Source organism: Camelus dromedarius, chromosome 14 (genome assembly GCF_036321535.1).
Source record: "Camelus dromedarius isolate mCamDro1 chromosome 14, mCamDro1.pat, whole genome shotgun sequence".
NCBI classification, from domain to species: Eukaryota; Metazoa; Chordata; class Mammalia; order Artiodactyla; family Camelidae; genus Camelus; species Camelus dromedarius.
Genome location: NC_087449.1, coordinates 31,458,644 through 31,486,193, shown reverse-complemented (window position 1 = coordinate 31,486,193; position 27,550 = coordinate 31,458,644). Strand labels below are relative to the sequence as shown.

Sequence of the window (27,550 nt, the reverse complement as noted above, 5' to 3'; positions counted from 1 at the left end):
ACAGGTGAGTTAGTTCTGTGCAGCATTTCCAGTGGCCCGTTAAGAATGACTACATATGCATGAAGAGTTAAACACCGGGGATAAGGGTATAGCTCAGCGGTAGGGTACATGCTTCGCATGCACAAGGTACTGGGTTCAAGTCCCAGTACCTCCGGTAGTAAATAAACAAACCTAATTACCACCAGCCCCAACCAAAAAAGAGTTAAACACTCTAATACTGAGTTTAAAAGATGACAGTAAAACTCTTGCTAATAATTTAAATTCAAAATTTTTCTTTACTTAGAACAAAATTTAGTAGCAAATATTTTTGATAGGAGGGACCATGAAGAAAGGAAAAACCTTTAGGATTTAGTATCTCTGACAGCAATTTTTTTCCTGCTTTTTTCCCTGGGCCCTGCAAGTTATACAGCCAGCTGGCCTTGGCCCTGGCCCCGAGTCCTGCTGACTGACCAAGCTGGGCTTGGGGGCAGGACTGCAGCAGTAAGGCTTGGCCCATGTAGAATGAGGATGGGATGGACTATGGACCAGAACGTGGCTTTTTAAGAGGTTCAGCATCCAGGCCATGTCACACTGGTTCATTGAAGGGTCCAGTGGAGCAGAGGGACCCGGGAGAGGGCTGCCAATGAAAGGAGAAGGCTTTGACCCCAGCACTTGAAAAAGCACTTGAAAAAGGCATGCACTTGAAATGATTACTCCTTTCTAGAAGCGTCTTGGCTTCTGCAATTCTATATAGCGGATGCTGTGCTGCTGCACCCAGATGCCCCGTTGAGGGAGACACCCATCCCCTCCAGCTGTAGGATGTTGGCTGCTGACACACAGCTAAGCCTCTCTCTGGGGCATTGCCCTTGGCGGAAAGGGAGCTTCACCTCCAAGGTGAGGCCACTTCTCCAAGGGCAGTCCAACAGCTGGTCCATGGGATGGGGGTATAAAGTCCCAGCCCCCTGGCCTCAAGGCGGGAGGGGCCACCCAATGCCAGAGCTCCCTATGGGTTGGCTGAAGTCTTTGCTGTGACTGCCTCACACCTCAATTTTTCCCTCTGCTGGACCCTGCTTCTCCTTTCCTTGCAGCTGAAGATGACCAGAGTTCTCCCAAATAAACTTCCTGTGTGCAAATCTTGGGCACAGAACACCTAACCTTCCAGATTCTTCCTTTAACTTCAGGCAGTACAGGCTGGTGTTTAACAGCACAAAAATATAAAGTGAACCTCGTTTTGAAACCCAGCTCTGTGGTTTTAAAAACTGCCCAGTTCCTTGCTATTTCTTTCTTCTCCCACCTTGGGCTGGACTTGGGCCAGACTTGGTGACTCTGTTCTAACACAGAGCATACGGCGGGAGTGGCGGGGAGAGGAGACGGGGTCAGTCTCCCCCGTGAGAAGTGCAGTGAGGACTCCCCCTTGGTCTCTCTCTTGGATCACCTGTTCTGGGGAAAGCCAGCTGCCTGTGGTGAGGACAGTTGAGCAGCCCATGTGGCAAGGGACTAAGGCCTTGTGTAAAAAGCCGTGTGAGGGAGCCTTCCAGGAGGCAGACCCTCCAGTCCCAAGAAAGCCGCCCCAAGACCAGCCCCAGCTGACACCTTGACTGCAACTTTGAACCAGAGCTGCCCACAGTATCACTCTTCAACCTGACCCTCGAAATTGTGAAATAACAGGCGTCAGTTGTTCTAATCCTCTAAACGTGGGTTTAATTCATTATACAGCAAAAGATAGTTAACACACTCTACTTCTTACTGAGTTGTGTTACTCTGGATAACCTAAACCAGTTTCTTAATCTGTGAGACGGAGATGACACTAGGACCTACCCTCAGAGGGTTGTTAGGAAGACTGAGAGAATGCATGTAAAGTGTTCACGTACCAACTAGCACGTAAGGAAGGATTAATGTTAACTACTGGGGTTATCTTTCTGATGCGCACTCAGCGTACTCTGTGGTCTCCTCTTTCTTTTCCTGTCTCCTAAATATCTCTCTTCGTGATAAAACCACACCTCCCAAAACCTTAACACTACTCTTGGCAGGGACGAAGAAGGACTTGGGGTCCTTTGGTGAAACTTTCCGTCAACTTCTCTGTGCCTGAAAATTGCCCAAAGTAGCAGTAACGGGGATGGTGGAACCTCAGAGCTCCCCGGACCTTGATGAACCCTCCACTCCCTCCTCCTCCACCCCTTACCATTGTCCTCTCACGCTCTGCCTGAGAGACCTAGCACATGATTAGAACTGACCCGACACCTCCTCCTAGGAGACCACTGGGGGTAACTGCTTCATGTCTGACATCCCTATTTATCTTAATCACCACGGGCTTCTAGGTGCCTGCTACTAGCACCCTTAATGCTCCAGCAATGCAACATCCTTTAATCTGACCCCTCTGACTGCTGTCCTCCAATCTCCCAGACCTCTCCCCTGTGCTCTCTCATGGTCCAACAAAGCCCCTCCATCCTCAAGCTCTCCTCTCTCTTAGCCTTGCTCCTAGCTGGCCCCTGCAGCCCTCCGAGGTGGTATCACTTTCTATCCGTGCCCCTCTGGGGTCAGTGGAGGGGAAGTGGGCTCCTCCTGGCCCCTCATTCCTGCTTCTAGATCTCTGCTCCTCTCTTTCTCTGAAAACCTCCAGCAACTCTGCAGCACACACCCCATTACCTCCCCGCATTCTCAGATCACTGCCACCTTCAACACAGACCTTATCACTGATGTGATTTAACATCCACAGAGATGATCTTTCCCACCTGACTTTGGTGAAGGGCACATGTAGTCAGGCACACAGCTTGGTCGAAGGTTGCTGCTAATTATGAGGAACAGATGTCTCACTTAATGGTTTTAGTGCTTTCCTAAGTGGGGAATGTGCAAGGATTTGGGTTCATAAAATATTCTCCTAAAAATATCTAAGTATCTGAAGGCCTGTTCTGCCAGCTTTCCCAGAGCACAGGGCGCCTCCTTCCTCACTGTTGACCGGAATTCCTCTCAGGGAGTGTGGGAGATCAGGTACTGCGGTGGCTGATGACTTCAGCCTTGCAGAACTGGATGCTGGGACACATGCTTCAGTTGGAATCTCTATAGTTTCAATTCTGAGCATTTGCCTCTGACCACCACCAACTCTCCTGCTGCTCAGGCCCTCCGGTGCTCTGACTTCAATTCTTCACCCCAAGGGGCACCCAAGTCACCATATCAGTTCCTTCAGCCCCGAGAGCCTCACACAGCCTCACTGCCCACCCAATCTGGCTCAGATTTCCTCACGATCATGTCCCAGCTTCTCCCACCCTGCCCCACTTGTCATACTCATCTGAAAAACCTCCACCGTGGTTAAATCTAACCTTCTCCCTATTCTGTGCCCCGTCCATACAGCTGAATGTGTGAAAACCCACACAACCACCAAGGCCAGGCTCAATGTAAATTCTTGACCATGAACCCTCAGGGGGCCCGGTGTTGCCCAGCAATCCCGCAGTGTTTCCCTAGTTAATCTGCTTCCCGCTCTCAAGAGACTATTCATATCTCCTCTCTCCTCCGTCCTTCAACAACCCCTCACCTCCTCATCTCGGCTGAAACCCTCACTTCCTACTTCATTGAGAAAATAGAAGCAATTGAAGAGAACTCCCACACACTCCCACCACCAAATGGTCCTCCTGTTTGTAGCAACTGTACCATGAACACTTCCTCCCTCCCATCCAGCGGGTGAATTTCCATGCTCTCACCTGCAGGTGTCCTCTCCACCTTAGCGCAGGATGCACTCATGTTCCTCAAGTGCACCCCCCGTGCACCCCTCTCTCCTGCATCATCGTACATCCATATGCTGTCATCTCTCCCTTCTTAAAAGTCACCCAAAATATCTTCTCTCCATCCTATCTCCCCCTCCAGCTACCACCCTATTTCTCTGCTGTCCTTTATACAGAGCCTTCTCAGATTTTCATCTCCACTGTCTCCACTCCGGCATCTACGTTCTCTCTTGAGTCCACTGATCAGGCTTTCAGCCCCATGGCTCCAGGTCATCAGTAACCCTCCCACAACCAAGACTAGTGGTCGGTTCTCACTCAGGGGCACTGGACACAGTTGTTCATCTTCCTTCTTGACACACTGTCCTCACGTGGCTCCTGGGATGACAGCTCTCCTGGGTTTCCTCTCCCCTCTGACTGATGGAGGCCTTTTCATCTCCTGGGCTGGTTTCTCCTTTCCTGATCCGCAGGGCTTGGCTCAGGGACATCTCTTCTCCAACCTCTATCCCTCGTCTAGTCCCAAGGCCTTAGTTAACATTTTTCTGCTGATGATACCCGCAGTGGTATGTGTTCCCTCCACCTTTGCCCCAAAGTCCTGACATATCAGTGAGTCAGCTGCCTACCTGACATCCCACCTGGATGCCTGAAAAGCATCTCATGCTGACAGGTCCCAGACCAAACTTCTGATTTTCCTTCCCAGACCCCTCCCCCATGCTGCCCATGGCAATCAATGGCACCTCGGGTCACCCAGTTGCTCAGGCCCCTAACCTGGCGAGTCATATCCATGGCCAATCTGTTCAGAAATCCTGTTGGTTGATTCAACCCTCACAGTATCTCCCAGATCGGAGACTTCTTTCCTCCTCCATGGCTCCCACTCTGGACAGTAGAAATCTTCTTTCTTCTAGTCCTGCACTCTTTTTGTTTGTTTGTTTGTTTGTTTGTTTGTTTGTTTGTTTGTTTGTTTGTTTTATGAGGGGGAGGTAATTAGATTTATTTATATTTGGAGGAGGGACTGGGGATTGAACCCAGGACCCCGTGTATGCTTCCACTCTTGCCCCATCTACTCTCCATCTAGTTGTCAAAATTATTCTTTTAAAACAAAAATCAGGTCATGTCACTTTTCTGCACAAAGCCCTCCACTGGCTTCTTTATCACAAAGTAAAATATAAAGTCCTCCTTTGACCTACAAGGACCCACACGATCTGGGCTCTGGCTGCTGTTTGACCTCATTCCCCACCACCGGTCTAGCTCACGGGCAATTCCTGCTTTTTTCAAAACCATGCAGCCTTGCTGTGACAACTGGGTAACTCAACACACACAAAACATGGAGTTGGACCCCCAAGTTACACCACATGCAAAACTCAACTTAAAATGGATCAAGAACCTAAATACAAGAACTAAAACCATAAAGCTTTTAGTAGAAGACATAGGGGTAAATCTTCATGACTTTGCATTTAGCAATGGATTCTCAGATACGACACTAAAAGCACCGGTAACAAAAGAAAAAATAAACTGGACTCATCAAAACTAAAGCCTCTTTTGCAGCAAAAGACATTATCAAGAAAGTGAAAGACAATCTACAGAATGGGAGGAAATATTTGCAGATCATGTATTTGATACAGGTCTGGTATCCAGAATATATATGGAACTCTTACAACTCAACAACAAAGATGAACAATCCAATTAAAACTGGGCAAAGGATCTGAATAGACACTTCTCCAAAAATAGACAAATGCCCAACAGGCATGTGAAAGGATACTCAACATCATTAGTCATTAGGAAAAATACAAGTCAAAATCACCATGAGATTCCACCTCTCACCCACTAGGATGGCTGTAATCAAAACCCAGAAAATAACATGCATAGGTGAGAATGCAGAGAAATGGAAGCTTCATGCACTGCTGGTGGGAATGTCAAATGACTCAGCCACCATAGAAAATAGTTTGGTGGTTCCTCAACAAGTTAGACATAGAATTACCACACTACCCAGCAGTTCCACTCCTAGGCACGTATCACCCCCACAAACTGAAAACTAGTACTCAAATTCCTATACATGAATATTTACAGCAGCATTATTCACAGTGTCAATGGGTGGAAACAACCCAAATGTTTACCAGTAGATGAGTTGAAAAACAAACCATGGTCTATCCACACTCAGCCACAAAAAAGAATGATGTTGTACTGACAAATGATACAACATGGATGAACCTTGAAAACATGCTTCATGAAAGAAGCCAGGCACAAAAGGCCACATACTGTATGATTCTATTTATATAAAGTGTCTAGAATGGGGGGAAGGTATAGCTCAATGGCAGAGTGCATGCTTAGCACACACAAGATCTTGGGTTCAGTCCCCAGTACTGCCGTATAAACAAACAAATAAATAAACCTAATTATCTCCCCTCCCCCAAAATTAAAAAAAAAAGTCTAGAATACATAAACCCCCAGAGACAGAACACAGACTGCTGGTTGCCAGAGTCTGGGGAAAGGGAATGGGGAGCAACTGCTTAATAGGTACAAGGCTTCCTTTTAGGGTGATGACAATGTTTTGGAACTAGATACTGCACAGTACCATGAATGTACCAAATACCACTGCATTGTATAATTTAAAATGGTTAATTTTATGTTGCATGATTTCACTTCAATTAAAAAAAGAGGAAAGAAAAGCAACCCACCCAGCCCATTTGAGGACCCATGCTCTGGCTCCTCCTCTGCCTGGAGTGTTCTCCCCCTGAGCTCTGCCTGGCTTGTCCCCACTATGTTTAGGTTCCTGCTCAGAAGGCATCTCCTAGAGATTGTCCCTGACCCCCTATTTACAATGTCACTGCTTCCCCTCCCTTCACCCACAACAGCAAATTCTCACTCACATGTCTAGGCCACGCTTGACGGCTACCTCTAACCCTTGGTCGTACTAGCCACTTCCTTGTCTTGTCCCTGTGGCCCTTCACAGGGCCAGAGTCTGTCTGCTTGGCGAGGCTACAGGTGCTCAAGGATGGAACAGGTCTGTGTTCCCCAAAGCCCCTGGCCCTGCGCCCCACTCTCCGGCACCAGGCAGGTGCTTGGTGAGAGCCTGCTGCTTTATGTGAAGGTGGCCGCTCCTGCAGAAGGAGACACCGTGCTGCTGGGTAAGAGGCTGTTCCAGTTCCCTCGGACAAAGGCACTCTCTCCCTCTAGAGACAGAAGTGTGGCTACAATGTTAACCACCCTGGTTCCCTGCCCGGAGGCCGGGAGGAGCCGCGACTCCTGGGAAACCCGAGCCTCACCTGGAGCTCCCAGAAGATGCTGCGTGTGTGGCGGTGGTAGTAGTGTCTCAGGGGGACGTACTCCAGGCCCTCTCGGTGCGTCTTCAGGTAGTTCTCCACGTGCTTGAAGAACCACGGCTTGTAGTAGTTGCCAATGCTATTCAGCTGAAATGACAGAGGGCACTGTGTCAGGCCACAGACAAGCACCAGATGCCACCAGGGCGTAACAGTGATACCCAGCTTCTGTTCAACATGTCTGGCCTTTCCAGAGCTCTTTCCGCTGTCTGTTACCACCTTTGAGGCTCTTGAAAGCCTGGTGAGGTGAAGCACAGAGGATATTCTCTTGCAGAGAGAGCAGAGGCTCAAAGAGGTTAAGTGGTGTGCCCAGGGCCCAATAGCTAGCTTTTGACAGTCTCGAGAGCTTAGCTCATGGTCCTTCTCAGCCAGAGAACGGAAGTGCCAGTGTTTAGCAGTGACGGCCATAAGACAGTGCTCTACACAGACGTGCCCTTCCCTGCTCCCTCCCATGAGGCCAGTGTTGGCATAAACACTGAGTGGGGTCATCCTCCTCTCCCCGTGGGGCCGTGTTGGTCCCACAGCTGACAGCTCTCCCCACCACCCTGGACCATGATCCACACCTTCTGGGTACAGCAGTCCCCCTAGGTAACCATCATCAGCAGAGAAAGCTCACAGAGCAAAGCTATGTGCTTCCCCGGCGCTGGTCCCCCACGGTCTCCAAGCCTAAATCTTGCATTTAGCTAGTGTCTCCTTCAGTCCTAAATGGTTCAGGACTTTACCTACTGTGTGCCCTAGGATGACTCAGCTTCTCTGGGCCCCAGCTTCCCCATCCATGCAAGGAATAGTGGGCAGATTCTTTCGGAGGGAGGCAGGGCAGCAGCCTGGAAGGATCACAGGCTCTAAATGGGGCGGCTGGGGCCGGACCCTGGCCCGGTCACCCACTAGCTATGTGACCCCGGGCAGGTCACTCTGAGCTTGTTTCTCCACATATAAAATGGCAATAGAAACAGAAACTTTGTGGGAGTTTTTCGTGCCTATTGGAAACAGCATACATTCACAGGCCCATGTTAGGCCAAGCAGCTTCTCTGGGGAGCAGGTGCGATCACACTCAGCTAGGGCTCAGCAAAAGGATATAAGGAAGCAGAGAGTGGAAGCCACGTGGGAGAGGCAGAATGTTGCCAGGGGACCATCAGGGAGGGAAGGACAGGAGCAGAGGCAAGAAGCAAGCAAGCCCAGGGTAGCTGGAGAACAGGCTGAGTGCCCATGCTCCAGGCGGGCGTCACCAGCACCCGAGGTGTCCATTCTTTATCCCCTCCATGCCTTTGCACGGCAGGGCTGTCCCTGATTCACTGACAAGGAGAAAGAATCATCAAGGTGAAAGAGACTGTCAGAGGCCCCAGGGCTGGCGAGAGGCAGGGTGAGGACTCAAGCCCATCCCCTGCTGCAAACCAAGGGCAGGGCCAGGTGGCAGAGAGCCCTGAATGGCACGCTCTGGAATGTGGGCGTTATTAGGAAAAAATCCATAAATTTCTTCCCCTGATTCCAAAAGCAACATACACAACTTGTGAAAATGTTAGACACTGCAGAGATATGTACCTGAAATAGTGAGGTCCTGTAGCCTCATGCCAGAGGCGTACACACACACGCACACGCACACACACTGGTTTATAACAGTAGGACTACCTGTGCCAATGGTTTGCTGAAATTGGCAATTTGCTTTTTCCACTTTTAACGCACCAGGCTGATCCTGGCAGGTTATGTAGCCTCTCTGAGCCTTGTTTTCAGTACAGGCAAAATGGAGACATTATTCCCCCATTCAGAGGGGAGGAAAAACTAAATAAAAAGATAATGTAGAAAGTACCAAGCATGGTGCCTGCCCCAAGTGAGGGGGATAGTATTCAGTTCCCGGCCCGCTCACTGGTCCTCTGCACCCCCAGCCCCTTGCCTGCCCCCTCCACCCTGGAGCAAGGCAACCTCTGCACCTCATCTCTGGCAGCTTATCTGGGTGTTACCCCCTTGTGCAGTCCCACTCTGCTGGAAGGCCATTCTGCAGGGAGGAAACCAGGGCCACAGAGTGCCAGGAAACAGGCTAGAGAGTCTGTTTGTCCAAGTCAGTCTGAGTATAGATAGTGTGGGGCAGGGCAAAAGTCACCACCTGCTCATGCACAGGAAAGTCAGGCCCAATGGGAGCAGAGCAACCTGCCCTTTCCCCAGGTGGGCCTGGCCACACACCTGGCAGTGGCACCAGCTGCATGATGAGACCGAGGTTTGGAGGCACATGGTGCTCATTGACTCATCAGGAACTCTGTGCCAGAGAAGCCCAAGATACGATAAAGAACCCAAGGTGGTGCATCTCTCTTGGGGCACATGTCAGCCAGGGCGGCCAGGCAGTGGCATGAGTTCCAGTTCCAGCCCTAGCACTGAGATAGTAAGCCAATTCCTGTCTCTGGGCCTCCCCTGTAAAATGCAGGTGGGCTGCCTCCTCCCAGGGGCACAGTGAGCCTCCCACCAGACAGTGGCTGACGTGCAGAGACAAATTCCTGAGCAGCCTGCTCAACAGGAATGTTTAGACAAAACACTCCTCAGATGAAATATGAACACGTCTAAAACATCTACCATTCTCCTCCCAGCCCTGCTCCTGCCCGGCATCAGGGTCTTGCTCATGGAGAGTCTACAAGAGTCTGTGGCCGGAGGCCTGGCCCGTCTGCCATGGATACCAGGTATGCTCTGTGTAAGACCATATCTTCTTCAGAAATAAGGGAATTGGTCAGAGTGTTCAAACATTTTAAGAGCTGTACAACCCCCTCTGCCCAATTATAACCTTAGGCAGAACCTAATACATCAGAGAGATGACTTTTGCTGCCCTCAGCTTATTGCCACGGGCTTCATCTAGGGGAATGTTTCTGAGAAGTCAGAAAACCTCTGGACTACACATTCCTTGCCAGGTGATGAGATGCAGGGTGACATGCTGACTGACCTGGCCCGACCTAGGAGGGAGGGCCAGGGGGGCATCAGGGCATTTGGGCTGGATGTCCGCAGTCCCACTCCTGCTCCAGGACCCCGACTATCCAGGGCTCACTGGTGGCCCACAAGGAATGGTGTTCAATCAATGTTTGCAGATGATGCTAAATTCTAGAAGCGGAAGTGGAGGGGAACGAACACCGAACTAGGAGTCAGAGACCCAAATTTAAATTGCCCATGCTTGCTGTGTGTCCTCAGAGTAGTCTCTTTCCCCCGGAGGCCTCGTATTTATTTCCTTATTTAGAGAGGTAATTGTACCAGATGATTTTAGAGTCCCTTCCAATTTTAAAACGTTTTAAGTATATAGAGATAGATCAAGAGCCTTAAGAGTGCCTATTCTTTGATGTACTAATTCTACTTTAAGGTATTATTCAAATTACAAACAAAAAGATGTCCGTTGCTACATTAATCAAAATAATGAAAAACTGGATGCAACTGTAATTTACAACTCTGGGGTAGCAGATGACAGGGCATTTGCTCCCTGCAACGTTTCTGCAGTCATTAAATATGAAGGCAATGTAACAACATGGGGAAATGCTTATTACACTAAACCAGAAATTACCAATTTGAACTGGCGATCACAGCTGAAGACAGAAAAACCGAAAAATTGTGCAGAGATGCTCAACCTCGAAAGTGACTAAGAACTGCAAAATAAAACGAGCTACTATTTTTAACCCTATCAAATGGGCAAAAATGAAAGAGTGATGCTATCCAGCATTGGCAAGAAGTCTGGGGAAAGGCATTCTTACATGGCGTCGTGTTGCTGGAAGGGGACAGAGCACCCATTTCTCGAGGGCCGTTTGGCCATACCTACTGATATTTAATGTGCTCAAACCCTTGGGTCAGAAATTCTTTTTTGGGGACTCATTCCTACAGAAATGCTTTTACAAGAGGTCAAGGATAGATGTGGGAGAATCTGCAATGCAATCTTATTTGTGAGAGTAAAACATTTTAAGCAACATAAATGCTCATCGGGAAGCAATGAGTTAGGTCAATTATTTACCAGCCACAATGGGATACCATGGGATAAAATGAAGGCATGTGTATGTGTGTGCATATGCACACACTCACTCACACACATATGTACACACAGGCCTCAAAGACTGTGTTACAAGTGGTCATCCTGGGAGCAAGTCTGGGTGAAAGGATTCACTTTAACTTTTTCTCTATGTATCTCAACATTGTTGTATATACTCTTTTTAAAAAAGCTTTAAAAAAATCTATGCATCGAAAAGAGGAAATAAATCTATCAAACATGTTAGCAAGTGCTGGCTTGGGTCATGTATACAGGTGGAGTCTTTTCCCTTTTACTTCTGTACCCTTTCCAAGTTTCTCATAATAAACACAAATCCTTTCTCAATAGAGAAAAAATGGCTATTAAAAATTACATAGTGTACATTGAAGGGGTGTCAATCTGGATTCTGAGGCATCAAATCAATTCCTCAAATCTTGGTTTTGTCATCTCATGGAAGTTTACATGACTTCTTGGAATCTTGGTTTTCTTATCTATAAAATGGGGTTGCTGGAGGATCAAAGACTATGCCTATTGAGAGATGCCCATGTACCTGGCAGGTGGTAGGGGCAGAGTAAATGGATGTTTTTGTCACTGCCTAAGACCACTGACTATTGATCCTGTTGTCCAAACTCCAGGTGGGCTGACCCTGGTTGCAGCCTCGCAGATCAGGGGTCAGGCTCAGTCCCAGCCCACCCAGGCCCTCCTTCCTGGCCTACCTTGCTGGGCTCTATATCGTCCGTCATGACTCCCGTCATGATGACAGCCTCATCCAGGGAATAGAGCAGCCCTTCCACAAAGTGGTTCTCCAGCCGCTGGGACTCGCGGGTGAACTTGTCACAGATGGCCTCCAGGCCGTACACCGGCTCAAACCGCAACTTGACATACTTCTTGGCAGGGATGATACGGATCTCGGCGGCCACCAGGAAGCCCAGAGTCCCACAGGACCAGGGCACAGCATAGAACAGGTCTGAGTTTTCTGACTGAGAAGCAGAGTGGACACATGCTGAGTTTGAACCCAGACCCTACACTGCAGCACGCTGTCAACAAGGCACTGAACCCGGGGCCTGGGCTAAATCCTTGTCCTGGCACTATCTGTGTCAGCCTCAACAAGGACCTTCAAGACTCTACTTTTTGGGTCTCAGTCCTCCCTCTGCAGCTTCAGTGTGAGATTTGACCTTACACTGCCCTCTGTATCAGGGATGATCACAGAGAGGGCATCTTTCCTCCACCTGGGCACAGTCCCTGGACCACAGGCTATCCAGGAAGAGGCCAGGACCAGCACTTCCTAGAGTTCCAAAATGAGGGACTAAGGGCCAGGGGTCCCAGGCCAGGCTAAAGAGGATAAAGGTGGCCAGGGGACCTTAAAATGGGCTACTACTCAAATTTATAAAGCCTTTCCTGGTCGATTAGCTATGAAATTCCACCCCATCCCCCAGACCAGGGAGAGCATTAACATTCGCACTTGTAAAGAAAGTGAGACTCCTAGAGGTGACGTGGCCCACCCATGGTTCCCCCAAGTCAGTGCAGCGATGCTGGGGCTCGGGCAAGATTCCCTAATGCCCAGTCTTGCGTTCCTCCTGCCACACCTCATCTGGTTCTGCGACTCTGCTCCTAACCACGTCATTTCTTGTTTTGGCATTTGTCTTGGAGACGGACAGCTTTTCATCCAGCTATTCTAACTCAGCTTCTTTGATTCTAATAGAGCTCCTTGTGAAGAAGTCCAGCCTTGTCCGGGCTGCATGGAGAGGACAGGCCTGTGTGGTCTCTGCTCATGCTGAATGCCTTTGGTGTGGGTGTGGTGGGGTGCAGCGGGGCAGGGGGCCGGGAACAGACTGGCAGAAGTCTGGAACAGCAGAAGTGGGCCAACCAATCCCCTTCTGGACCACCACCTAATCACATTGTCAGCCAGTAGCAGTAAAAACCGGGCATCTGCCACATGCCCAAATCTGTGCTAGGAGCTTAACACATGGCATCTACTTTCTCGTCCTGACGATAAGGAAATTGGACTAATTCATGATCGTTTGCCTCCTTTCTCTGCTGGTAATGAGTAGGTTAGATGGCAGGGCCCAGGCGAGTGTTTAAAGAAACGTGCTGAATTAGTGTGAATCCTGGAAGAGGTCTGTCTTGTCCAGACCAGAGCTCTTAAGCTTGGAGTCCTGCCCTGGACTCTATTCTGTGAAGCCAGCCAACTCTGGTGGCTCTCTAAAACATTCACTTTTAAGGGTCACACTGTCCCTCCTACCCTAGAGGCCCCTTAGATACACTCAGAAAGATGTGAGTTTATTTGAAGTTTCAACCCTGTCCTGCTTCTTAACTGTCTATATCTCACTTTAGGCAGTGGAACTGCCTTTTATTTCTCCAAACCAGCCTCTCTTATTGCTTTTGGTTACACCTCACAACATCTGACACAGAGCGTTGATGCTTGGGCCTGGCTTTGAGGCAGTGTGGTGTCATGAATGGCTAAGGTCGTTGAATCCCAGCTGTGTGTGTGATCTTGGGCAAGTTTATTAACCTCTCTGTACTTTAGTTTCCTAGCTCTGTAAAATATGGCTAAGAATAGTGTTCACCTCACAAAGCTGTTGAAGGATTAAATGCCTTAATATATATGAAGCATTTGTAACAGTGTCTGAGCACATATCAGAGGCTATAAAAATCTTTGTTATTGTTATGGATACAGATCCAGACTGGACAGATGTATTTGAAATGAAGCACCCCCAGGGGAGCCACCTCTCGGGGTCCTTAATGTCCAGGGCAGGCTGGTGGGGACATTCCCCAATCTCTGAACTCACCGGTGTGCATCGGACAAAGCTGCCATCGGCCAGGACCAGCTCGTAGGCTGTGCAGATGTGTTGGAACAGGCCATACTTGTGCGATGAAGACTCGATGCCCGTGCCCATGATCAACCCCCCTGCAGAGACATGTGCATTAGCCAGGCAGAGCTGGGGGTAGAGGGGAAGAGTCAGGGGAGGGCTGGGTAAAGGGCACCTTGCAGGAGCTGGGGAAGCTCAGAGCATGCGGGAGGCATGACAGGTGGGCAGAACTTAGGGGAGATTTCCCATCTCTGTGGATGTGGAGAGCAGGAGAGAAGAGGAGGGGCTCAGATATGAGCATGAGGGCTTCCACAGAGGTGGGGGAAGGATACGAGACCCCAGCAAGGGCACTCACTCCATCACCTCTGGCTAGATCCAACATAGAAACCTGTGTATATTCACAGGGACCTTGATGAAAGGGGGTTGGGTGGGGTTGTGTGTGTGGGGGGAGAAGCTGTGGCCCATGGGAACAGTTAAAGGACCTGTAGGTTTCTCCCCTAAAGAAGAAAAGGCTTGGGGACCTGGAACCTTGTAGAAGGAGAGAGAGACTAGACTTATTCTGTGTGTTTCATGAGGCTGACCTGGAGCAATGGGTACAAAATTACAGGGAAGCAGGTTCAAACCAGAGATTGAAAAGTGCTGCCCCGTCGGGGAGGGTATAGCTCAAGTGGTACCCCGCATGCTTAGCACGGATGAGGTTCTGGGTTCAATTCCCAGTACCTCCTCTAAAAAATAATAAATAAACCTAATTACCCACCCACCTCCTCAAAAAAAAGAAAAGAAAAACGCTGTCTGAAAACATTTAGAAATGGACTGGCAGGCAATGAGCACCCTGGCTTTGGAGCTGGGTGAGCAGACTCAGGGTGACTTCTGTCACAGATGGAACAGTGGCAACTCCTGAGCCTGACAGAAGGTGGGCCCTCAGCTCTGATGTTAGGACTGTCTGAGTCCTCACCCACTGTAAGGTCATCCAGTTCCGGCAACACAGGCAGAGTCCAGCCAATGGAGGTCAGCAGAGCGGTCACCTGACCCATGGTCACCAAGGGCTCCACGCGGACAATCTGTTGACACAAGAAGAGAGACCCTGGGTCACAGGAGGCTGTAAGGAGGCTGCCAGGGGGCTTCTCTCTGCAGAAGGTGTTGTCCCAAAGCTTCCCAAAAAAATCAACACATGGATTCCTACATTATAGACTCTTTCTAGAACATTCCACCGCCTTTAATTACAGTGACTGGGGTTTCTGGCACTGGGTTTGCTAGTATTTAATCTTGTCCTTTCAAATATCTTTACACTTAATACTTAGTTTATTTTTTTTCTGGAAGAAGAAATACTCATTTATTTGGAAGAAACCGCATATGAAGAAGACAAAAATCATCCATCCAAGTTTTCCCAAGTTACCAATATTAATACCGGAGTATATCTACTTTCAGTCTTTTTCTATGCAGACCTGTATTGCAATTTTTTATGTTTTAATACAACACACACATAACATACACTTTTCTCTCTTTTTAGAATTTAACACTGTGCTATGATCATCATCCGTTGCCATTAAATGTTCTTGGAAAATATGATTTTTAATGGATATGTGGACTTTGCTTCTAGCCAAGATGGAGCAAAAAGAATCAGATTTACCCTGCTACCTGGAGGAAAAAAAAAGACAAAATATATGAGACAGGAGTTTTCAATACAGTGGACCTCAGGCAACGAAGTTAATGATTACTGAGAGACAGGAAATAAGCAAGGTGAGCTCTTTGGACGCCCCGGCTAACTGCCTGGAGTTAGGCAGTGCAGGGAAGGGGAGCCCAGTGGACTCTGAGTTGAGATCCCAGAAGATCAAGGTGAATAGACTTTGCAGGACAAAGTACTGGCGAGGGGAGAACTTTTCAGAGAGAAAACTCTGAAGTGCTGCAAAGGGTGTCTGTTGAGTATTCAACTGAGTACTGCTCAGTGTCTACACATGAGGAAACTACCTGAGGCTGGGGTGATGGGAAGAGCCCCTGGAAAGGATAACAGGTAACAGCGCCAGGGGCTCAAACAGGGCAGGGAACAAGCCAGCAGGGAAAAGCTCATGATTCACAGGGCACTGGGTAATGTAATGACTCAGAATGGTCCTGCTGCAGTAGCAGGGAATAATTGTGCCTAGATCACACGCTGCCCTGGCCCCACTTGAAAAATCATGACCGCTCCTCCCTTCCTTTTTCCTCTTCCAATGACAGTATCTAGAGACATTCAGAATGATCCAGCGTTTGACATACTTTCATAGGCTGTCTTGCAATACAGCCTCTTAACAAAACTAGGCTGTCCCGAACCCCTGGTAATAGAATTGTGTAACTTTTATAACAAGAAAGTTGGGAAAGCACGAAAATCCGGATGTGGCGTGTGCCCAGGCCGACTTCGAGGAGTTCGTGCTGTGACACCTAAAGTTCTTAACAGACTGTCTAAAACAAAAAACACGTCGGCCGGGCTCATGGTGGCTCCTTGTGTGCTGCATGTGTCGGTGACAGGATCAAGCGTGCTTTCCTGATTGAGGAACAGAAAATCATTGTCAATTTGTTGAAAGCACAAGCCCAGAGTCAGAAAGCTAAATAAAAAAAAGGAAGCATTGTTGAGTAAAAAAGTGAAAAGCCTTGTTCTGTTAATTTCTGTTGTGATCTGTTAGTGTACAGGTTTGGTTTCTGGGGTAACTAGAGACCCCCGTGACTTTAGTTGATTACTTTTTCTTAAGTAATTGGAGGTCAGTGATTGGAGAATTTTTGGATGGCAACTCTAGACAACAGTAAAATAGGGTCCTTAATACATTTTCTCTTAGGAACTATGTTGTATTTTTCCTGACATCCCTTCATAATGCAAAAGTATGTAAAGATTTTAATAAAAGCTTATTCTTACAGGGCTGAAAAAAAAAGACCTAACAGGATCAAACTATTTTCCATTAACTCAGCTCTACGTCAGAAGAAACTGCAGGAAGATTTACAGGGATACAAAAATATGCAGCAACCAGGGGGAGGATATGGCTTAGTGGTAGAGCACATGCTTAGCATGCAGGAGGTCCTGGGTTCAATTCCCAGTACCTCCATTAAAAAAAAAAGTAAATAAATAAATAAACCTAATTACCTCTCCCTCTTAAGAAAAAATATCCAGCACCCAACAAGGTAAAATTCCTGATGTCTAGAATCCAATCAAAGTTTACCAGGCATGAATAGAGGCGGGAAGATTCAACCCATAACGTGGAGAAAAAAGTCAATCAATCTGTTTTGATAAAACAGACCCATAGACATAGATATTAAACTCAGCGCACAAGGACATTAAAATAATTGTTACTGTATTCCCTATGTTCAAAAAGTTAGGCAAAGACATTTAAAAGACACTAAAAAGATCCAAATCAAACTTCTAGAAATGAAAATCACTACGTCGGAGATGAAAAACACACTGGTTGGGATTGACGGCACATTAGACACTGTGGAAAAAGTGTAGTGAATTTAAATACACAGCAAAGAAACTATTCAAAATGAAGCATACGTAGAAAAAAAATTAATGATCAGTGTATCAGTGAGCTGAGGTGTGGAACAATTTCAAGTGGCCTAATGCATGTGTAACAGCAGTCCTCAAAGGAGAGAGAGGAGGGGAACAGAAAAAATATTTGAAGAAATAATGATCCCAAATTTTCAAATTTGATGAAAAATTATATGACTCCCAAGAACAAGAATTATACAGAACACTATACCACAGCATATCATCATAATTGCTCAAAACTAGTTAAAAGGAGAAAATCTTAAAAGCACCTCAAGAAAAAAGACATGTTACACACAGAGGAACAAAGATAAGGATGAGAGATTTCTTATTAGAAATAATGCAAGCAAGATAGTGAAGCATCTTTAAAGCACCGAAGGAAGGAAAAAAAACTGTCAACTGGGGATTCCATACCCGTTGAAAGTATCTTTCAAAACTGAAGGCAACCTCATACCCACTAGAATGGTTTATTAAAAAAAAATTTTTTTTTAAATCCAGAAAATAACAAGTGTTGGTGAGAATGTGGAGAAATTAAAACCCCTGTGCACTGTTGGTGGGGATCTAAAATGGTATAGCCACTTAGAAGCCAATATGGCTGTTCCTCAAAAAATTAAAAATGGAAGTAACATGTGATCTAACAATTCCAATTCTGGGTATATACCCAAAATAACTGAAAGCAAGGTCTCGAAAAGATATTTGTACACTGTGTTCATAGCAGCATTGTTCACAATAGCTAAAACATAGAAGTAACCCAAGTGTCCATGGATGAATTAATGAATAAGCAAATGTGGTACATACATACAAAGGAATATTATTCAGCCTTAAAAAGGAAGGAAATTCTGACACATGCTACAACATGGATGAACCTTGAGGACATTATGCTAAGTGGAATAAATCAGTCACAGAAAGACAAATGCTGTATGATTCTACCCGTATGACGTACTTGGAGTAGTGAAAAATCATAGAAACAAAAAGTGGTTGCCAGGGTCTCGGTGGAGGGGAGAATGGGGAGTTATCATTTAATGGGATAGTTTCAGTTTTATAAGATAACAAGAGTTATATGGTGATGGTAATTGCTGAATGACAATACGCATGTATTTAATACCACTGAGCTGCACACTTAAAGGTGGGTAAGATGGTAATTGTTACACGTATCTTACCACAACACAAATTGGAAAAGACATGAAGGCAAAATAAATGTTTTCTGACATACAACGGCTGAAAGATTCATCACCAGCAAAATCACCATACAAGAAATGTCAAAGGAGGTTCTTCAGGCAGAAGGAATATGAAACAGATGGAAATACAGATCTACACAGCGGAATGAAGAAATGGTAATTGCATGGGTAAGTACATGAGGTTTTTCTTATTAAATGTCTTTAAAAGATAACTATTAATAATAATAATGTAGTGTGGGATTTATAACATATATAAAAGTGAAGGGATGACAACAATAGCACAAAGGTGGGGAGGAGAGAAATGGAAGCATGTTATTGTAAGAGTCTTATCCTATACCTGAAATGGGATACTATGACTTGAAGGTAGACTGTTATAAGTGCACGTCATAAATCTTTAAACAACTGCTAAAACAGCAAAGGACTTTAATCAGTCAATAAACAAGCTAAAATAGACTCCAAAATTATTCAGTAGTCCAAAAGAAGACATAAAAAAAAAAAAAGGAACAAAGAACAAATGGGACAAATAGAAAATAAAGAGCAAGGAGAACAGATTTAAACTGAAACTTGTCAATAATAACATTCAAGGTAAGTGGTCTTAAATCCGAATTAAAAGGCAGAAATTGTCAGATAGGATAAGAAAACAAGACCTAATTATATGCTGCCTACAAAGAACACACTTCAAATATAAAGATACAAATAGTTTAAAAGGAAAAGGATGGAGAAAGATACACCATGCTGCCACTTAGTCGAAAGAGTGCCTGTATTAATATCAAAGTAGATTTCCCAGCAAAGACTGTAACTAGGAATAAAAAAGGTCATTTTATAATGATAAAGGGATCAATTAATCAAGAGAACATAAAACCCCTAAACGTTTATATACCTAATAACAGAGCTTCGAATGGTACAAAGCAAAAACTGAAGGAAGTGCAAGAGATATAAACAAATCCAGTGACAGGCAGAGATTTCAATATTCTTTCAATAACTGATAGAATAAGCAGAGAGAAAATTCATAAGGATACAGAAGGCTTGAACAACACCATCAACCAACTTGCCTTAATTGATGCTTATAGTACACATCACCCCAAGACAGCAAAATACACACTTTTTTTTTTTAAAGCACAAGGAACATTTACCAAGTCAACCATATTCTGGGCTATAAAGTAAGCCTCAATAAGTTGAAAAGCATTCTAATCATATGAATTATGCTTTCTGACAACAACTGAATCAAATCAGGAATGTGGGGGGAAGAGGCAGGGAGGAGCCTGAGGGAGGGATTAAAAAATGGCATGAAGAAACTTCTGGGGTGATGGTTATCTTGACAGTGGTAATGGTTTTACAGGTGCAGATATGTATCAAAATTTATTATCAATTATACACTTTATGTGCAGTTTACTGTATGTCAAGAATGTTAATAACATGGTTAAGAAAAAAAAAAAAGGCACAGGGAAATTAAGTAACTTGGCCAAGACTTCAAAACAAAATGCCATCATGTGGATAGACCATATTTAACAACTCCCTATTATTGCATATTGTTTTGTCTCTGACTAAAAGTAAATCTGTGATACAACCCCTCTGTATTCTTTCTTTGATTTAAGTTTGCTTTCTTTGATTTAAGTTTGCTTCCTTTTTTTTGAGCCAGGTTTCAAGAAGTAGAATTATCAGACAGGCCAAAGAGTATGCACACATCTAAGGCTATTAACAAGTGGGTCCCCAGAAAACTTGGAACAAGGCCCACACTCTGAGCCACCTCCACAGCCCTATTTTTACCAGCATACCTCCTTACTGGGAAGGGGTAAATAGGTTCCCTTTTGTCTCTCATTTTTGTCCATCATTTCCCCACCTGTCTTCCTGTGGAACTGCAGACAATCAAAGAATCCCTGAGCTCTCGGTTTGTCCACCTGTGAGATGGGGCTATGACCAATCTCTTCCAAAGCTGTGAGGCTCTAGAGGAAGGCAATGGTGGGCAAAGCCTTCTTTGATGACCAGGGGCCTTGGTCCTGCCCACCCTGGGATGCCCTTGGGTAAAATCATCTCCTGGTGAGCCATCTGCAGTAGGGGCAGTGCCCCATGTACTCCCAGAGCCAGGGAACCATGCCACTCTCACCTGTTTCTTGGTGTCCACCTCTAGAATGTCCATCAGGTTGATCATGATGTTTTTGTGTGTCTTCTTGTACTTTCCAACCCGCAGTGAGACAGTGAGCCAGCCAGGGCGTCCTGTGCACATGAAGGTCTTGCTGCCCTGCTCCTTCCATTCCCGTACCTGCAGCCACGAGACAGAGACTGAGCTAGCCCCGCCAGGGATCCCCGCAGCAGCTCACAGCCCTGGTCTCAGGCGAGGGAGCTGGGAATGATGCCTTTGCTTGTCAGCAGACATTTACCAAGGCCCTGAATCCATCCAGGCACTGGGAGGAGCAAGATGATGAAAGGCCCACTGGCCTTATCCTCTGGATTCTCCCTGGCTAGTGAAGCTGACAGAAGAGCCAAGGTGATGCCACATCATGAAGCAGAAGAAAGGAAGAGCAAGAAGACAGGATCAAAGTACTTGGGAAACATTAATTCTAACTGGAAATTTTAGAATAGGTTATGTAATGGTAATAACAGCAACCATACAAACGATAAGCATTTACTAGCTGCCTCCACTGTGCCAGGCACCTGTTAAACATTGTCTTACTTCATGCTCACAACTCCAGAGGGTTGGGATGACCAGCCTCCTTTTGCAGGTGAAGAATCTTAAAGGCAAAATAACTCAGAGTCAAATAACCAGGGAAGGGTAGAGCCCAGATTCACATCCAGGGCTATCCGACCTCAGGCCTGGAAGGGTAAGTGGGCACATATAAATAGTCAGCAGAATAACAGCTAACACTTATTGAGGCTTATGATGTCCCAAACCCTGTGCTAAGCGTTTGTGTGTGTTAACTCGTATCACTCGGAGCGGGGAGAGAATGGGCAGAGGAGGCCCACCAAGCCAATGGAAGAAGGAACTTTTGCAAAACCTCCGCTGTAAGTGACCAGAGCACAAAGCACAGAGAACAAATGGCCCAGGAGATGACAAGGAACATGGGAGGAGGCGTGAGATGGACAAGGGCAAGGAGGTGAGTATCTGTTCCTGTGACCTACGACCACCAATTTCCTCTGCCTCTGCTCTGACACTCCCATCTTCCTTTGGTCCGGGTGACGCTGATTCTCCCTCTGCCTCAGGAGGTGGACATATGACTGAGGTCTGACTCCATCCTCCTGGCCACAGTGACCGGTTCAGGTATGGGCCTCTGATCCAAGTCAAGCCAATAAGACTGATTCCAGGAGAGGCCCTCTCACTTTACTGGGGTTGCTAGGCTCACTGGATGTAAGCCAGAAACTGCTGGGGCCTCTGTAGGGAGACAGCCTCCCTGAGAATGAAGTCAACTCAGAGGAAAGCAGAGCCAAGAGATGGCAGATGGTGGAAAGATGGAGACAGATCCTGGATCCAGGCATGCCTGAGTAAATGACCTGGGTCAATAAAGTCCCTTTTTGCTCAAGCCAGTTTGAGTTGAGTTTCTATCACTTGCAAGCAAGAGTCCTGGAAGAGGATGCACTGAAGCTGGTCAGGCAAACAGTGGAACAAGGGGAAGAACCTCCCGCCTTCTGGAGAGGCCAGGGTGCCATATGAAGTAGAGGCATTCAAGCAGAGGGGAGATGTTGAGGAAGGGATTCCTGTGAGTAGGGGGTGAAGGGATGGCAGGTGGAATTCCATGACCAAGCAGACCTTGCCCCTGCCCAGCTCTGCAGTCCCATGGCTTAAAACAAGCGCAGAGGTATGGGGAATGGATTGGGAGAGCTGCATGCAGCCCAGAAGGTAGGGGGCATGTGAAGTGAATGTGGATGCCATCAAGCCTGAAGCATTGGTTCAGCTGGATCCTGACAGGAGCCAGCCAAGATTCTAGACATCGAGGCAATCCTGTGGGGAGTCATCCTTAGGACTAAGTGCAGGCAGAAAAGAGATGGGGAGGGGCCAGGAAATGGGCAACTGGTCAGGTAGCTCTTACAACACCCGAGAAGTGAGGCAACAGAAACAGACCTCCAGGGTGGAATGGAAAAGGTTGGGAAAGAAGAAACATGAGCGTTCTGGCTCTGAAATCAAGCTGATCTGGGTTCCAGCCCCATCGACTAGCTCTGTCATCTTGGGCGTGTGACTTACAGTTTGAGCCTCAATATTTCCCATCTGTACCGCAGGTATAAGACCTACCAGGGTTGCTGTGAGGATGAGAAATAATGGACATCAGTGGCCTGGGGTGAGGCATGTGGAAGGTCTGGGGCAGTGGGCTGGACTGGCAGAGCCCCCATCTTCCTGTCCATAGTGAGCCCTCAGGTTTAGCTTAGGTTCCTAAGTGCTCACTGAGCTGCTCTGACCCAGGCCCTCTGGGGCAGAATTGAGTCAGACAACAGTCTCTGCCTTCAAGGAGCTCACACTCTTGAGAGACAAGCAGGTAACGGAGAATCTGAACACATGGAAAAAGTTGGGAAAGAGGGTGCATTTAGGAGGGAAGGTAGGCAGGCCTCTGGATCTGTGACTGTGACCAGCAAAGCCCACGAAAGCCAGAGTAAAGCACTTTCAGACGCTGCCTACTCCCTTCTGGCCAAAGGTCTACCCCTCACAGGAATGTTTCTCCACATCCATCTTCATGATCTTGCCTGCAGCACCTGGCCAGCAACAAACAGAGAATGGAGGCTGCCACATCTGGGGCAAGCGTGGCTGCAAGAAACAGAAGCTCTTTGCAATATGATGCCAGTAAGCAAGGAATATAAGGAGAGGCAGAGGGAGCCAAGAAACTGCCTAGACCTGATGCCCAAGCCAGCGGTGGAGTAGAAGGCTCACTGTGAGTAGCAGCAGAGGTGCTGGCTCTGTGGGCACTGACACAGGGAAGACATACAGAGTTCCTGGGAGGTGGACACTGCCTTGTCAAGAGCGAGCGCCTAGCTCAGGATCTGCGAGGCTGCCCACCCTGGCCTGGTGCTGCCTTCCCACTTTAGTCCTCTATTCTCAACACGTGGAAAGCTGCTTGTTGCTACAGAGTAAACTTTAAATTGAAGGCCCCTCCCAATCTAGCTTCAAACTGACTTTCCGACCTTCCTCCTCGTCTCTTCCGCTCACACCTTCCCCCAGTCATTCTCCCTACTTCCCAGTCTCTAGTGCCAGCTGCACCTCCTTGAAGCCACCCCTCCCCTTGAAATTGCTTGGGCCCGGTGAGAGCTACCTGGGCATGGCTTACCTACCCCATCTTACGATTCTTTACATGCCTCCAGGTACCCGCACGTACTCTGCACATAGTAGGCACTCCATAAACGTCGGAGCAAGGTTCTGTTCAACCCCTTTGCTTACTCTTTTCCCTCTCCGGAAGCCCCCACTACCACATGTTTACTTCAAATCCCGTCCACACCAGACCTCCTCGGTGAAGCCCTGGCTCCCCCGCGCGGTGCACCACTTTGCTCCTGGCTCTCGCCCCACCCGGCGCAGCTCACCTGCTTCTGGATGTCCCGCACACGCTGCTCGTGCAGCCGCGGCGCGCTGCTGAGCTTGAACACCACCCAGGCGCGCACATAGTAGTAGATGTCGAAGATGAGCGAGAGCGGCAGGAGGAAGAGGCACACGAACACCCAGCGCTGGTGGATGAGCACGAACTCCAGCCCCTTCACGCGGATCCAGAGCAGGAAGAGGAGCGCGCACACGGCCAGCGACACGGCGGGTTCCATGGTGGAGCCGGCGGCGCGCCGCACAGGGGAGGGGATGTCAGCTTGCGTCGCCTGTCACGGCCACCCGCTCTGCACTGGCCTGAGCTCACTGCCCCCAGCTGCCCGCTCCCCGGGAGCCAGAGGAATGCTTCGCCTCCTCGCGATTGGCTCGGGTCGCAAAGGTTCGGTGGGCCGAGACCCGGGTGGCGACCAATGGCGAGCCTCGCCAGGGATCGGACCAGGAACCGGCTGCTTTTATTGGCTGTGGGAGTCAGGCCGCTCCACCCTCTTCTCCTCGCCAGCGCGCGGGGTGGGGGTGGCCTGGGACTTGGGGGCTGGCGGGGTGTACCGCGCTCTGCTGCGCCCGCGGCTGCGGGGCGCGGGCGGCGGGATTCGGGTGTCATGGCCCTTGGGACTGAGGAGTCGCCCCTCCGCCAACGGCCGCTCTGCCACCTTCTCACCATATCCTTAAGTGGCACCTCCTCCAGAGGCCCGTTAAGCAGTCACATTTTCGGTTACGTCCCGAGGGGTCGAGTTGGGGCACCCTACTCCCTGCGTCAATCACCCTGCAGCTTGGCCGAGGATACCCATTTTGGCCAGGAAGGATGGAAACCCGTCCTTGACCTCGGCAAGTTATGTCATTCTGCCCTCAAGTCCACAAAGTGCACCTTTTCATTTTTTGAGGAGCTTTTTGTAAATTCATTTGAGTTACACAGCAGTCCAGGGCGGCGGGTAGTGAGTGTTGTGAGCCCCAATTTATAGGTGAGGAAACATCCCAGAAGGTGAAGACCTGCCTCTGAACTCCAGAGGGTTTTTGAAGCTAGGCTAGGCTAGGACCAGGCTGCCTAGCTAGGCTAGGGCTGGCGCCTTTCCCTCTCTCCCGCCCTGCCGAGGGGGAGAGGAGGTCTGGGGGGAAGGGCTGAAGGAACTCCGCAAACCTCTAGAGCCCACTGCCAGGCAATGTTGCAGGACCTGGGACAGGTGGTGCACAAAGCAGATGGCGCTGCCTTCACGGAGCAGTCAGTCCAGAGGAGCACGACTGTTATCAGCGAAAGCTTAAATGCAGCGTCGTTTGGATTCTATCTCAATAAGGTAGAGATACGGTTGCCTTTTATGGAATTTTAGCAAGTGTAGAAGACTTATTTTAGAAGCCAAACGTGACTTGCCAGGCCCTTCACTGGCCTTGCCTACCTCCCCCCTTTCCTGTCTGTCTTTTTTGCTCTAACAGGCACTGTTTTCCTCATTTCAGGCCTTTGCCCAAGCTGACCCCACTATCCCTCATTTCAGGCCTTTGCCCAAGGTGACCCCTCCAGAATGTCGTTTCTCATTCCTTTCCTAGAGCCAACATTGCAGGTCCTTGAAGCCAGCTCCAGGCCCCCTCTAAAACTACATGTATGGCACTTTGCTGACCAATGAAAGAATGAAGAATGTAGGCAGAAGATCAAACAGTCAGTAATGATCAAAGCTCAAATAGTGATAGGCTGTTTGCACTGGGCTTCAAAAATGAATCATCTAGATAGGCCTGTACTCTCTTATCCAGTAGCTACTAGCTGCTGGTTTGGCTAATCCAAACTGAGATGTACTTAGAGTGTAAAACACAAACTGGATTTCAAAGACTTAGTACGAAAAATAGAATGCAAAATATCTCATTAATTATTTTGACACTGATCACAGGTTAAAATAATATGTTGATATACTGAGTTAAATAAAATATAGGATTAAAATAGATTTCACTTGCTTTATTTACTTTCTAAAATGTGGCCACTAAAAATTAAAAATTAGAGGTTTGTCTTACAAAGTATCTCCAGAAGCTTCAATCAAGAGGCGGCAATTGAAATGCAAAGAGAACACTACGGAAAATGCCTTTTCCCTGGTTCTGTCTGAATTCAGATGTTGGAACTATTGGAGAGGGCTTTGCTTAACACTGAACCATTCTGGGTATTGTTGGGGTGTTGGGTAATCTAGAAAATACAGTTCAACTTAAAGTTAACATTGGACTGAAGTGTTCAGTGCCTGGCAGGAGGAACAATGGAAATGACTGGTAGTCAGAATAGTTTTACACGTGGGAAGAGGAAGAGGAAGCCCCAAGAAGTAAATAAGACTAATCTTTAGGGGATAACTCTCCAAAAGGGCAAGGAATGACAAGGTACTGAGGACGATTGTTTACCCCAGGTGCGTGTTCTCATTCTACCCTCCTGCCTGCTCTTCTGTATTTCTCATGCTTTGTTTCCCTCTCTACAAACTTTAACCCTTTGGGTTGCTATTATCTAGGCAAGGAAAACAGTTACCTTGAGTTAGGCTGATTAATTTATTTCATTTTTAACTCAACATACAGTAAAAATTGTGTATTTTTGTGTACAGTTTGTGAATTTTAGTGCAGGTAAGTGTTCTTGTAACAGCCAACACAATGAGGATATAGAATAGTTCCGTCGCCCTAAAAAACTCCCTCCTGGACCCCTTTGTAGTCACACCTTTCCTCCTCCCCTAGCTCTGGAAAGCACTGCTCTGTTCTTGGTACTATAGTTTTGTCTTTTCCTGAAGGTCACATGAATGAAATCACACAATGTGTAATTTTGGACCTATGAATTCTTTTTAAAATAGATTTTTATTATGGTAAAATACACATAACAAAACAATGACTATCTTAACCATTTTTAAGTGTGCAGTTCAGTGGTATTAAATACATTTATGTTGTCATGCAGCCATCACCACCATCCAGCCCCATAACTCTTTTCATCTTGTAAAAATGAAACTCTATACTCATTATACAATAATCCCCCATTCTCTCCTTTCCCCAGCCCCTGGGAACCACCATCCTACTTTCTGTGCCTATGATTTTGACTACTCTACTCCCATTTCTCCACATCCTTGTCAACACCTGTTGCCTTCTATTTAGTTTTTTTGACAGTAGCCCTCCTAATGGTTTGAGATGGTATCTCGCTGTAGTTTTGATTTGCATTTCCCTAGTGATTAGTGATGTTGAACATCTTTTCATGTGCTTTTCGGCCATTCCTCTATCTTCTTGGGAGAAATGTATATTGAAATTCTTTCCCTATTTTTGAATTGGGTTGTATGGTTTTTTGTTGTTGAGTTTTAGGGAGTTCTCTGTATAGTCTGGATATTAATCCCTTATCAGAGATATGATTTGCAAATATGTTCCCCAGTTCTGGGGTTGTTGGGCTCATTAATTTTTGCCCAAGCCAAGGAAGCTCCCTTTGATAGGGAGTCTGCTCACTATTAATTATTGTTAATAAATGTATATTATTTACATGAAAACTTAGTTAGAATGCTTAGGAATAGTATGTTCTGGTTAACAAGTTCTCTGGTTAAATGGAAATTAAACAAAAGCCCTTTTACAGTATG

At 47.2% G+C, this 27,550-nt stretch overlaps 1 protein-coding gene and 1 pseudogene across 1 annotated transcript in view; one reads left to right on the top strand and one right to left on the bottom strand.

Moving 5' to 3' along the window:
- DHCR24 (24-dehydrocholesterol reductase) overlaps positions 1 to 24,337 on the bottom strand; it is a 31,510-nt gene extending 7,173 nt beyond the window's left edge. The window contains exons 1-6 of the mRNA XM_010984586.3: positions 23,978 to 24,337; positions 20,586 to 20,741; positions 14,754 to 14,859; positions 13,778 to 13,896; positions 11,705 to 11,968; positions 6,956 to 7,099 (exon numbers count right to left, since the gene is read on the bottom strand). Coding sequence (XP_010982888.2) covers positions 6,956 to 7,099; positions 11,705 to 11,968; positions 13,778 to 13,896; positions 14,754 to 14,859; positions 20,586 to 20,741; positions 23,978 to 24,208 — 1,020 coding nt within the window. The 5' untranslated portion in view covers positions 24,209 to 24,337. The remainder of the gene's footprint in view (positions 1 to 6,955; positions 7,100 to 11,704; positions 11,969 to 13,777; positions 13,897 to 14,753; positions 14,860 to 20,585; positions 20,742 to 23,977) is intronic.
- On the top strand, positions 15,809 to 16,385 carry LOC105092824 (large ribosomal subunit protein eL34-like; annotated as a pseudogene).
- Positions 24,338 to 27,550: the final 3,213 nt, after the last annotated feature.